This window comes from Macadamia integrifolia, chromosome 8 (genome assembly GCF_013358625.1).
Source record: "Macadamia integrifolia cultivar HAES 741 chromosome 8, SCU_Mint_v3, whole genome shotgun sequence".
Lineage (NCBI taxonomy): Eukaryota > Viridiplantae > Streptophyta > Magnoliopsida > Proteales > Proteaceae > Macadamia > Macadamia integrifolia.
In genome coordinates, this window is record NC_056564.1 from 27,587,642 (window position 1) to 27,602,074 (window position 14,433).

The 14,433-nt window shown below is 39.9% G+C and overlaps 1 protein-coding gene across 1 annotated transcript in view; it reads left to right on the forward strand.

Annotated features, from left to right (window-relative positions):
• LOC122087601 (branched-chain-amino-acid aminotransferase 5, chloroplastic-like) overlaps nt 1-10,878 on the forward strand; it is a gene marked incomplete at its 5' end in the record, with an annotated part of 29,441 nt that extends 18,563 nt beyond the window's left edge. The window contains 2 exon segments of the mRNA XM_042656795.1: nt 3,661-3,773; nt 10,610-10,878. Coding sequence (XP_042512729.1) covers nt 3,661-3,773; nt 10,610-10,727 — 231 coding nt within the window.
• Nucleotides 10,879-14,433: the final 3,555 nt, after the last annotated feature.

Sequence of the window (14,433 nt, forward strand, 5' to 3'; positions counted from 1 at the left end):
CCCCCCCCAAAAAAAAAATATATATATATATATATATATAAAAGAGAAGAAAAGAAAAGATTGAGAAGGAGAGAATGTAATAGATTCTATTGTGAGGTGTCAACATTTTGGCAATACCAGCTTTTGCTCCCAAGTAAAATCTCTGATTCAACTAGCTCTGATTGACTTGCTACTGAGCAGTGATTTAATGGAACTTTGATTGACACAAGATGAGTCTGGCCATTTTTTGCTTATCCTAGTCAAGGGTGACTCTTCTACCAGGTTTTGTCCAAAAGCGAATCGTCTTGGGTGACATGCCTTTTCATAACCTGTTTGTCCAACCATGATGTCTTTGAGATCCTCAATAAAACTTATTAGTGGAACTTGCACATGGCACTATCATCTTATAATGAAAGATTCAATGATAAAGGGATGATTTCATGATCTCAGCTATATGATAAATAGAGAGATTAGATGTTTTGGAGGGAATTCTGATGTACCAAACTCCTGATAATTCTGAAATAACTGAACATCCAGAATGCGATGATTGGGAACCTACATTAAGTGCTCATATCCATGGAGGGGAAAGAGTTGCTCTGATAATTTTGGGCTGATTTATACAGGAAACTAAGTGAGCTCCAATGTTTCTGTTTGTGTTTGATAGTCACAACCCTTGCTCCTGACTTAGACAGTAACATTGTGAATGACAAAGGCACAAGAAGTGGTTCATATGATCAAAAGCTGGTGCAATGTCAAAAAGGTACATGTGGAGGTATCAGATCCTAGAAAATTCAAGCCACACGTGATTTTTTGAGATTTTAAAAGTAACCGCAAGCGTACGGATCAGTGTAGCTCACGGGTCGTACACAAGGAGAGCAGCCACTTTATTTTTGGCTTCTTTTAGTAATGTGAAAGTGCACAGATTGATGATTGTGATCTAATTTTAACTACCGCCCTGAAACACATGCATCTAAAAACGTCCTAACCAACACCCCTAGGGAAATTGGAATTGAAATTACAATAAAAATTGAACGACCTAACCATTCACATCTAACCCTAACCATTCGTCATCTAGAAATTTAAATAATCAAACCACGCAATTAAAAAAAAAAAAAAAAACTGAAAGTAAAAGTGCTGAAATAAAATATATAAAAAAAAAGGGAGGGGGGAAGCTAGAGAGAGGCACACAAGTAGGTATCTCTACTTAGCCCGAGGGATGCACCATAAACAATATGAGCTTCCCTACTTGACCAGAGAGTACTTTTACAAGGGCTTTGTTACTTGGCTTTAGGGGAAGGGATACAATATAAATAATGAAAATAAAATGATGGTTCCATAGCTAAAGAGGGGCAAAGCCAACACATAATCTAGTTAAGGACCTTGAGGGAAAGGAAAAGCATTAAAGTAAAAAACTAAAATTTAAATCCTACTTTAAGAATGAAAGGGTAGCAAGAAGAGGGAATGAGAGGGGGGTGAGAAGACTTATGAAGAAGCCTACCTACCTGAATCTTCAATACTTGAACTTGAAATATTAATTGTGATTTGAAATACTACCAGTACTAAAAACTAGACCTAGAATAAACCAAATCTAAAATTGCTAGTACTAGAGAAGACAAATCTGAAGAGAAACTTACACTTGAACAGAGATGCTTCAAAGCTTGGATCTTATCACCTAGATCTAAACCTTGAACTATAGAATTAAAATTACAATACCATAAACCATAAACATGAAAGAAAACTTGCATATTCATTAATTAAAACTCCATTACAAAAGTGTTTAACCAAAAAGTAAGAAGAACTAAAAGAGATTAAACCTAGAGAAGAGAACTAGAGAAAGAGATAAGACCCTAAAACAGAATTGTGCCTAAGGACTAAGGAGGGAGAAAAAGAGAGCTCAAAAAAATAATAACTAGCTGTGCTCTCCTTTTAAACCTTTTTTATTTATAGAGAAATAGGGAGAGACCAACGATTAGGGTTTGGGGGGCCCACAATTGTGAGGTGGAGGAGAGAGAAGATAGCATCGTAGGAGAGGAGATCTCCCAGGATTTTCCTATATTTGTTTTCTATTTTTTTTTTATTCTTCAATCTTGCGCATCCCCCTCTTGGACAATTTGCTTCCCTTAATTAGATCGATTTGGAGAATATTTGGTAGTTCCATCCATGCCCTTGTCTTTTTTTCTCCCTTTTTTTTCTATTTTATTTCTTTATTTCTCTCTCCTCTTGCACAAGAAACCCTTTGGCCGACCTCCTTTGAGTGATGAGTAGGAGAGAGAAAATATTACAAAAAAAAAAAACCTCCAAAAAAAAAAAGCAACAAGAGGTTCGAACTTGAAACCTCCTAATAAGCAAGGGATTTTGCACACCACAACTCACCAACTACGCTAGGTAGTTGTTACAAAAAACAAATCTTCAATCACTTAAGGGTGTGGTCCATCGATCTTTGTTGGAATTTGGAATATTCTTTTGTACCCCTGGGACAACTACAAACGGGCTGGTTCTGCATCTCGGTTCAGTTCTGATCCATTATTCTTTTTCTGGCTCAAAAAGAATAATCACTTGTACGGTTGACCAAACGAATGTGTACTTTTAATTGAACACGTCCATCTTGCTCAGAATTTCGTCCTCTTCGCAACCATGAAAAGAAACAGGACCTCTTTATGTATAAAATTGGAGATATGGCGCCCGATAGTCCTTAATGCCTTGAAAATATAAAACCTGCAAAAAGAGAGTAAAACTCAAGGTAACTCTATTCTAAATATGTAAAATGTATGTTTTACTACCCTAGATTTCACACATAAATATGCTCATCAGTGATCTTCATTTGCTTACAGCTATCGAACAGTAGTTTGGTTGGCATGACATGCTGAATGGTAGAAGGATTCATTTGTAATGATGTTAATTGAAATATGGTGGGCTGGAGCAGAACAATTGCTTACGGAATAAGGATAGCCGCCTTTTCTACTTGGAAGGAGTTGAAAGCTCACTTTAGGGACTACTGCTTGTCCCCCAATTATGAAGACACAGATAATTGGTTATTCTTTACTATTGGCATCACCCGTTTTGCACAAGCAATCTCCAGACCAATTCATGGTGCTCAATGATCTACGTAGATTGTTGGGAGAATAGTCCCACATCAGCAACACGTGACCTTCTGTCCCCTCATATACCTGAATCCCTCCACCCAATAGTTCGAGCTTTTGGGATGGAAAATTTACATGGTATGACAGCGGGTTTTCTCCAGTCCTGCTGCAGGTGTCCCCAGACCTGCCTTAGATGAGGGATGTTTTAGCGCCATTGCATGGTAACTGATGATGTTTTTAGATGAAGGATGTATCAAATGTTGCCAGACAAGTTGATGGATCCAGTAGACATTGCAGAATCTTCTTCCTTCCATGGGGTCACTTTTGTGATGTGGTTACATTTGATGTCTGGTTGCAAGTTTGCAACACTGTCCGATTTTCTGTACTGTGTTTTCCACTGCTTTTGTGTTGGTTAAGGATATGTATTTATATTTTTCACTACCCTAAAATGGCTTGTCTTGGGTCCAGTAACTGTTCAAATCATTGTTTCTTCCTTTCATAAAATTTATGCTGGTTATTTCAAAATAGGACTGATTTTTTTCCAGGGTGGAAAATGGATTAAGATAATGCTTTTCCAAGACACTTACATGGTATTGTGCAGGTTGAGGAGCGGCTTGTAACAGTGGAGGAGTTGCTTGAGGCTGATGAAGTTTTCTGTACAGGAACAGCAGTGGTTGTGTCACCTGTGGGAAGCGTAACATACCTTGGTAAAAGGTAAATTCTTGTTTGGAACTATAATTTTTTATTCTGTTCTCTGGTTTCCTTCTGTGCACTCAATTCCACTGCCCCCCCCCCCCTTTATATGGTCATATGAAGGGAGGCTTGTGTTGATGGTCCGAAAATCTGCCATATGGTAGCTTAGTTGGTTTTGAAATATTGTGGACATGTCCACTTTATTATCTGTGTCTGGTAATTTTCAGCCTTAGTCCATTTTCCTGTAGATTTATAGAACTTTGAAAATTTTTTGAAAAATTCAAGCTAATATTTTGCGACATTGAGAATACACGATTTAAAGTTTAAACCTTAGAAATAGTAGGTTATATGATTAAAAGGGTAGACCTTGGTGCAGCAGTAAGGTTGCTTCGTTGTGACCTTTTGGTCGAGGGTTCGAGTCAAGAAACAGCCTCTCTGTAAAGCGGGGGTAAGACTGTGTCCATTATGACCTCCCCAGACCCTGCAGTGGTGGGAGCCTCGCGCATTGGGTACTTCTTTTTTTATGGTTGAGTTGGGACCTCAGTTTGACAAATAACTAATCCATGGGGTCAACAATCCAGTGGTTGGGGGTGACTAGGCAAGCCCTTGATGGCTGTGAAGACAATGCCTCCCCCCTCCAACATGTTTTCTCTGTAATTTATTTATTTTTTTGTTTTTGAAAGTTCTTTGGGTAAAATAACCAATTTTTTTTTTTCAGTGTACTGTGGAACCTAAATGAGAAACTGCAACCATTTTTTGGGCCATCAACTTTCAGACCCTCTTCCCTCCCCCCACTCTCCAGTTTCAAGGTCCTATATAAGGATCATCTCTATAAGTCTGCCTCTTTTAACAATTAGAGAGGGCTCTTGTTGGTAGGGGTGCAAGTTTGGCCCTGACGGCCCAAACCCGCCCTTGGCCCGCCCTGATCCCCAACAAGCACCGATCCAAAAATTTTTCCCTGAGGGCCGGCCTGACCCTGAGTCAGGGTCAAGGTGGGTAAGGGTTGATGCTCTTGGCCAGCCCAGCCCGCCTTGAACCCGACCCTCATTTTTGCCCCTGATGTTGACCCTGGTTGTGACCCTGATGTTAACCCTGAATTTAACCTAATTTTATATGTTGTTTGACATTGAGTCATTGACACCAACTCCTAGTATATTTTCTCACCGATCTCTCTTCCTGAAAAGAAAAAAAATCTTTCCTTTTTTTACTAAGATAAGTAATTTGTAACTTTGTATTTTTTTATCTCCTCTTTATTATGAATATTTTTTTATTTTTAAGTTATTTCAGATTTTGCAGGGTTAGAGTCAGGGTCAGGGTATACCCAGCCCTTGATGGCAAACCAAGGTCAGGGTCAATCAAGATCAGGGTCAGGATCATTCCGAGTCGGCCCTGAAAAATCAGGGCCAATCAGGGCGGGTAAGGGTTGGGCTGAATCCTGAAGGGTAGGGCCAAGGTTGAGGTTTTGCGGCCCTGAGTTAGGGTCAGGGCGGGTTTAGGCCTAGTTAAGGGGACTCAGGATTGGGCTAGGGTTTTAAGAAACCCCGCGCAACTCGGCCCTGTTGCACCCCTACTTGTTGGTCAATCCAATAATTGGAGGCCTCACGTTGGATTAGCCACGTGTCAAGTTTTAGGCCCTATTTTCACCATATGATCTACCAAGTATTGGCATATTCCCTATTATTTTCAATGGTTGATTGAAGTTGTCCAAAATTAATTCTTTAACAAGTTTTGTAAGCTTTATATCTCCATGTGGGGAAATGAGATTGGATCAAATAAGGCTGTGTTTTGTAACGTTCTTGTTCTAAGAATGCTATTCTTTAGTAGAACACCATCTAGTTGCGTTTTCGCTCTGAGGTTGTTCTTTGCCTTCAATTGAGCGTTTGGTAAACCTGTTCCAGAACTGTTCTAGAACAGGTAGGAACATCAATGGCGTTTGGTAAAACTGTTCTGGAACAATTTCTCATATTGAAGGTTATATTGACAGAAATTCCATTAACCAGTAAAATTGAAATAATTTCTTAAATGCCATTTACCATAGAAGACACCTTAACCAAACCATCCTACTTAAATTCCATTATATCCACTTAAACATACTTGACAAAAATGTCATTACCAATTCATTACTACGGTGTGTTCAACTTCAATCAAGTAGAAAGGAATCAATCTTCACTTTTCTTCAGGTCAAGTTTATTAACAGCATCAAGGACATCCTTGAACATCCTTGTATGACTCTCTGCGCCTTTAATTGCTCCTTTTAGATATCCTTTGATATAATCAGATGAAGGTGAAGTAGCTACAGATTTGGAACTTTTATGGGAGATGAAGGTGAAGGATGTTGAGTGGAAGAGCATGGAATTCCCTCTTCAACCCATTGGAACATACCACACCCATGATTTACCAGCCTGTAGGCCAATTAAACATGGCTTTTAGAACCCAATTAAATGAGCTTACTCTACTTGTTAGAGAAGGAAATAATTATGCATAAGTTTGTAATCATACTCCAGTTGAATGTGGATGACATCAGAATAGTCGGCTATAGCTTCTCTGTTTTTTAGGTTCTGACCTTACATTGGCCTTTTCCACAATTGCATACTATGCATTAGTCCATCGCCAAGAAAAAGGTACATCTCCTTGGACATTTGTAATAATCTCTACCAATATTTTTTCCAGATCTTCTGCCCCTTCCCCATACTTAAGCCTGCTGAAACAAAGCTGCCCAAGCAATCACAATGGGATCTTTGGATTAATTTAATCTTTTTCTTCTATAATCTGCTGATTTGGGTCAGTGCTTCGGCATGTCAAATATTACATAATGAGAACTGGGTCTTGTTATATGCATGAGATCTAATAAGAAAAGAAGCATGTACTTGCAGTACTCCTCTAGTTATCCTCCTATGCATATTGGACATGAGTCACATGAAAGTAGATTTTATACATTGTTGCAACAGAGAGAATGTAATCGGATGAGAGGGTCATGAATTAAAAGGCTGGTTCTGTTCGATTACCTTTGCTGCTAATCAGATTGGGAAACGAGAAATCTATGATTCGGGCTTGATAAAAAATAGAACAAATCATGGGTTACAGGGGTTCTAGGTGTGGTTCGAACCAAATCGTAGCTTCGGGAATGGCTCTTATGGTGATGACAATGCTCTGCAACAGAATGTTGGAAAAATTGAAAACATTGCTCTTCGATTTTAGGGATTTCTCCTTTGGGAAATCAAAATTGGGTAAAAAAAATGAGGGTCTTCTGTAGACTCCATTTACAAACATTCGACATAGATGTCTCCTTTATAATGGAAAGAAACAAGAACGGGAGGAAGAAGAAGAAGAGGAAAAGAAAACTTTTGCAAACATCCAACAGAGATTGAACACTTCTCTTCACGGATTCTGCATCGATATATTTGTTTGGGTGGTAAAAAAGATGTGGAGAGTCGATTTTATTGGGCATAGTTTTCATAATGTTCCCTAAGTTGTTTGAGAACTGCAAGAACATGGGGAACCATGTTCTGCAAAATCCATTCCCAGCACCATTTTTTACCTGGTTTGTTCTCCGAGAACAGGGGAACAAACCGGTGTACCCAAACACTATCCACCTGCTCTTCTATTCCTGGAGAACGGAAGAACAGAAAAACTATTGTTACCAAACACAGCTTAATTATGTGGACAACAAATCCCCAAATTTTGTGACCCAACAGAGCTGACACAAAAATTTATGGCCATCCATAGAAGCTTTCTCTAGAATGACTGCAGAAAAAGGGCTCCTTCTGTCTTTATGATAAATGTGATATGATAAGCATAACTTAAAGATACACAGGGACCAAAAGACTGTTCTGAAAGTTGGTAGGCCAAAAGAAAGAGCTCTGTAAATAAATGTGCAATTTTGCGCTTGGAAGGAGGCAAACTTAACTGCTGCATGATAGGCTGGTCAATCTACAAGAATATTTAGTATGTATATGAAGCTGATTAGAAATCCTTTTCATGTATGATCAAGGCTAACCAGAAGAGTTCAAGTCAAGGTATTTGGAGCAACCAAGGGAGCTGAACTTGTCCAATCTATATCATGGTAGTAATATTGATGAGGCAATAGAGGAGCATGGTTACTTGTTAATATCTTTTCACAACATCTGTTTTGAGGAACAAATCTGTTACTTCCAGAAGTTCCTCCTGCCATAATATTGGGTTAAAAAACAGTTAATATATCAGAACAAATGCAGTGAGCTCTATAGGAGATTATATCAAAAGGTGAAACTTTGCTAAAAGAGTAGCTGGAAAGATTGCAGAGATCCCATGATGCATGAGATGACCATGACAATGGCTAGATGCATTTAGAGGAGGTGCTGAGGTGGCCATTAAGACATCTAGCTATTCAAACCTTTCAGACATGGGGTACATCGTTGAAAAATATTTTAAAATTCATGTGGTCAGGTTGATGCTTCATTATTAAGATAGCACTGATAGTTATAAGAGGAAGCTGTTGAAATCTGAATATAGAAAATTTGGGAGGATGTCCACTCTAACTAGTATGTCTTATCATTTGCATTAGGTAATTTTCTATGTTTTAAAAAAGTGACATGAAGGATTTGTTGGCAGAGCCTGGTGAGGTCATAATTTTGAAACCTCCTTTTTTTGTTTTAGCTGTCCCACTTCCTCTTAAACTCTGTAATTATGTGGTCTCTAAAATGGAACCTTTTCATCTAAGGGCCCGTTTGTTTAGAGGGGAGTTAGGGGTGGGATTGTATGACACATGGGTCCCACATGTTGGCGGGGTGAAGAACAGCAAAGGAAAAAAGAGGAAAACTTACTGTAGCTTCCCACCCCACTTCGTTTGTATGGGTCATGGGTGGGATGAAAGAAAGGGGGCATGAACGTATCTTCTCACCTCAGACTTTTGTAAACCCTAGTTCAGAATCAAAATCTTCATCCTTCAAATGGTCTTCACCTTTGAAACAGGAATCCAACTAAAAGGAAATCCCCTTTTTCCGATGGTCTTCACCTCTGAAACAGATGAAGACTGAAACAGAGGAAGACGTTTTCACAGAGAGCGAAACCCCTTTTTCCAGAATCACTGATGAGTCTGATTCTTCTAGCAGGAAGGAGAGAGAGAGAGAGAGAGAGAGAGTTCTTTCATTCACTTTCCCTCTCTTCTTTCCCTCCCTCCCTCCACCTTTTCTGGTTTTCTTTTCTGTTTTCCTCCTCCTTTTGTCCTTCTATGGCCTACTGCTGTTCTTCATCTTTCAAGGAAATCGAGGATGAAGGGAGGTAGAAGAGGAAGAATCTAGAGAAAAGGAAGAAACCCAGAACAACGATTCGTCAGCATTTTTGTTTTTCTGCATTGCTTTCTCTTCCGGGATTTTATTTTGTATAAATGGAATTGGATAGCATTGAATGAATATCGTGACCGGATGGGATCGAGGAGGAAGAGATCCATCATCATGCTTCATCTCCATCTCCACGCTCTTTAATGGCCAAAAAATCCCCATTGGATTGAGGTGGTTGTAGAAAGATCGTCAATTAATATCTCGTAATGAAGCTTCATCTCCAGCCCTATGCTTCCAAAAATAATGAAGCTTGTCAGCTTGTGTTTGTGTTTCTGGCAATCAATTTTCTGGCCACAGGAGGTGGAAGAAGACGACGAAGAAGACAAAGCCGTTGAACATTCCCGCCTTGCAGAGTCCTACCAATTTGGTGGGACTTTGGAAGGGGGTGGGGTGAAGGCCACATCAGCAGACAAGGAAAGCTCTTTTCCCTATGTTGTCTGCACACTTTCCCACCCGATCCAGCGAAACGCATCACTTTTCCATGTTTATGGAAGAATCCGTACAATAATCCCACCCCTAAACTCCCACCCCATCAAAACCCTCCTAAACAAATGGGCCCTAAGTGATTAACCATGAGACCAAAAGTCATTCTCCATGCCCACCTATAATTCATGCCTATACTCAAAATGTGCAAAACAATGTTGGATGTTGGCTGAAAGAAGCAGATAGTGCAGAGGGTTGAATATGGATTTTATGGTCTTGATATTTTAGGTTGGATATCTAATGGAAGGTTGCTAGTATCTTCTCAAGGTCCATTTTGAGGGGTTCTATTTTTTTTTCTTTCTTTTGGTAATGGATTTTTGGGAGAAATTCCATTGCCTTGGATGGGGCTGATATTATGGTTTTTCTCATCCCCCCCCCCCCCCCCCTTCCCTTTTTAATAACATAAAAAAAAAAAAAAAGGAATTGCAAGAAAGCTAATTGTGCAAAACTATTGAGCATTTGGTAGGTACACCCCATATATAATATGGAATTAGACAAGTAGTGAAGAAAAACAGTATTTAGAAGGAAACTATTGAGATTTTTCTTTTTCACATGCTTCAAAAAAAAAAAAAAAAAAAAAAAAAAATTGATAATTCACAAAACTAGGATTAGAGTAGATTGGATAGATTGGATAAGGTATGGGAAAAGAGGGTATGATTTGATGTTAAATGGTCAGGGCCTTAAATTGGGAAGCAAAGAAGTCAATTAAATCTTTTTTAAGATCACCTGTGGCTAAAGAATTCATAACTATAAAACTCTTAGATTGATTACTGTGCTCTGGTTACATGAGGATCGCGGAAAGGAATATTTCTACATCTTATTTATTGGTACTTTATGATAAAGAAACCCTTCCCCCCTTCAGGCTTAGTGTTACATAATCTCACTTTGAATTCATCCACAACTAATTGTCTTAGGTTATGCATGCATTTTGGTTTATGAAGAGGAAGTGTTGTAATCGACTGTGTCTTTAGTTCAACTTATCCAACTCCTGCACGAGGAAGAATATGATCCATTTGTTGATATTATATTAATCCTTGTCTTCTTCTTATTTTTCAGTGTGTCCTTTGTAGATAGAGAAGTTGGTGTTGTGTCACAGCAACTATATGCAACACTTACGAGTCTACAGATGGGTCTTTCAGAGGACAAAATGGGTTGGACTGTTGAGTTGAAGTAGGTAGTACAGAATTAACCTGTTAATTTATTTGCATTTTACATGTGTGAAAACCTCTGTGTTACTATGGAGGTGAACAATGTTCAGTTTTTATTATTTCCTTGATAATCTTGGACTTAAAAGTTCAATATTCAATAGCTTTGATTTCATTTCACTAGGATTGCAGAAAAGGGTGTTGAATTTCATATTCGTTATGCTTTTCACTTGCTGGTATTCATTTATATGCTAAAACGTATGAGCGGATGATAACATGTTATCCATAAAGAGGTTTTCTTATTGACACAGGTCAATGTGTCAAATAATTTATAACCTTACCTTTTTACCTTTTTAGTATAATTTTTCCGATGAGGCTAAATATTGTCGTTTCATATATGTACTTGATAAATGGGTAAAACAATGACAATTTTTGATAATGATATAATGATTCATTTTCGACAACCTTTTTATATGCCTTACATAAAGAATATTTTGGAATGTGACGGGGGCAATTAAAAAAAGGTGTCATGTTTTAACTATACCTATGGAGGTGACATTTAGACAATCCTATCTATAAAATAAAACATATATTTTGGATCTTAACTCTATTTTGCTAAATATTATTATTTTTGAAATCTTTATATAGAACAACCTAGTGGCACAAGGCTTCTGCTACTGCAGGATCCGGGAGGCGCAAATGTACCCAGTCTGACCCCTGCTTCACAGAAAAGGCTGTTTCCAGTCTTGAACATGTGATCAACATGTTTCTTTGAAATCATTGTATAAAAAGAATTTTCATTTTCAAGTGGCTCGGTTTAAAGACCCTTCTTTTTTTTTTTTTTTTCGTCTTGTATGTGAATGGTATTGAGTTGTGACGATGTGGCAGTGGCACTGTTCGGATGCATAATCCCACATCGCTCAGCGAGGCCGCCCACCGCGACTATATCAGTCCCTGGGCACCTTCCCTGGATAACCGGTTTTGAAGGGGAGTGACGGGTCAACCCAGAGTTGGTATCAGAGCCGGGCGGTGGGAGGGGGAAGTTGTGACGATGTGGCAGTGGCACTGTTCGGATGCATAATCCCACATCGCTCAGCGAGGCCGCCCACCGCGACTATATCAGTCCCTGGGCACCTTCCCTGGATAACCGGTTTTGAAGGGGAGTGACGGGTCAACCCAGAGTTGATACCATTCTTATCTCACGGTGTAAGTCACAAACGGGCTCTGCCCAAATCCATTACTTCAAGGGCTTTAAATAGCCGGGGAATACAAAGGACCAAGGGGACATGTGGGACCCAAGCCATGTGTCCTTCACATGGACTTCACATGCTTGTGGGACCGTATGTCTGGACTGTCGGCATACATACTATATACGCTCAATACATACTCAGTACATATTTAATACAAACTCAATACATAGTACATACTTAATACAGACTCAATACATACACACTAATCAGTATCTGGATCAGACGAACTGCTGTATGGGTAGAATGCAGCTTTATCAATGAGCCAATCGTCATAGGCATCCATAAGAGGGATGAGACGAGGGCAAAGAAGACGACCGTTCTGATGTAGTTCCCATGCAGAATCAACAGTCTGAAGAAGAGGGGCTGGGACTTGATGAGGCTGAGTATCATTGACTCGACACATGGTATGAAGGAACTGTCACCACTCTGACCGATGTTGTCGTCGATGGACGAAGAGAGTATAGGGCTTTGTTCCATACACATGATAGTCTGTTGTGTATTCAATGTAATGGCAGGGTTGTAGGGTATGTGGAGGGTCAGTAATTTGTAGGAGAGCAGGGGGTCTATGGAAAAGGACTATGCTATGGTGCATAGGTGTATCTGGGGAATCATCTTGTGGGAGAAGAGAGGTAAAGAGGTTTAACCAAGTTTCCATAGGAGCAAAGAGCTGTAGAAACTGGAGAATAGGTCGGTTAGGTTGGTGAGGGTTTATGGGGTCACACCATCGAGAACATATGGAGTGAATGGCCTGAAGGGGAAGGCTTATGGCAATGGAGTAGGCTGTACATAAATGCCAGAATATGCATTTATATATGAGGGGTAATTCCTGTAGGTCATGGAGGGAATTAAAGGTGAAGACTGTGAGGTAGGGGAAGTCTGGGTGGCAAGAAGAACCAGCAAGAAAGAGACCTTCTTGTCGTAGAGCTATTTGGAGAAGCTGGATGGTTGTGAGCTTACTGTAGGTGAGGATGGCTTTGTAGGTTAAGGTTTGAAGGATTTCAGGAGGAAGATGAGGAGGGATTTCACAGCTGTTAATAACTCCCTCTGGTGATGATGTTCTTACAGATCTTCTCACCACCTTAGCTCTCCATGACCCAACACCTGTCCCTTCCTTCATGAATACTGGACAAGATCCCCCTGCTCCTTATCCTGCACCTCCTACTGTTGATGAGATGGATGGTGATCAGGATGACCCTATGGTCCATAATCCTGCACCTGCACCACAACCCCCTCCAACATATGCTCCATTTTCCAACCAAGACCCGAAACAGTTCTTTACCCTGGATGATGTCCCTGTGTCTAAGTGGGCATCTAAGTTTGCTGATTTCCATGCCTGGATTAATGCTGAACTTCTACAAGAAGGTGCTACATCAGTCAGTGTTCTGACTAAGTTTGTTGCACGTCTTCAAGGAAAACTCAGGGAATGGTATTTAGCCCTTGGTGGATACAGACAATTACAACTCGTTCAACTTCCTGAAGGCCAGTTCATTACAGTCTTATATCAAGAGTTTCTTGGTCCTGTCTCGAATGATATTACAAAAGCTCGTGAAGAGTTTTTACAACTAAAGTGTTGCTCTCTAGCTCGTCCTGATTTGGATAAACACTTTGTTCGCATGACAGACAGATTCCATAAGATTGGCGGCCTTGATGATGAGAACCTCAAGCAAATCTTTCTAAACTCCCTTCCAGATCCTCTCGGTGCTGATACTTTGCAGTTCCTCCGTAACCAGAACATTGCCCTAGCATCCTACAACATTGGCTCTCTCTACAGCTTTGCTCTTGCAGCTCTTGACAAACTGTGCAATGTCAAGAAAATCTGGAAAGAATTACAGTCCAAATCTGATAAGGTGTCCTCTGCCTGTGACACTTCCTGGATGAAGATTAAGTGTAAAGGTTCTGATCACTCCTGTGATTGTCCGAAAAAGAAACCATTCCATCATAAGAAGTTCTTTCCCTCCTCTCGCAAGCACAAGAAGCGGTTTCCTTTTAAGCCCTCTCGGTTTAAACAGTTTAAACCTCAGTGGAAATTCCTTCGGAAAAAAACAATTTCGTGGGAAATCCAAGAATACTTCTTGCTTCATTTGTGGAAAAGATGGACATTTTGCCAAGAATTGTCCTAACAGAAGTAAGAAAGACAAGGTTCTTCATATGCTTGCCTCTCTCCATCATGATGATCTACAAGATGCTGATTTAGAATCTCTGTACTCCCTTGATGCAGAACCTACTGACCTCTCCCTCTTTGCTATTGATTACCCAGATGAGGTTAATCCCCAGTATCTCACAGACTCAGACCCAGAGTCTTCCCTCTCCGAGTCCGAGGAATCCGATCCCCTCTACCAGGTTATCCCTTTCCTCTCTCCAAGTCAACAGACTCCACAATCAACACCTCTTCCCTGTCAGTCTATCACCCTACCACATGCGGCAGTAACCTTAATCCCAGAACCATATGCCAAACCAGTTCATCTCATAGCTTTTCTTGATACAG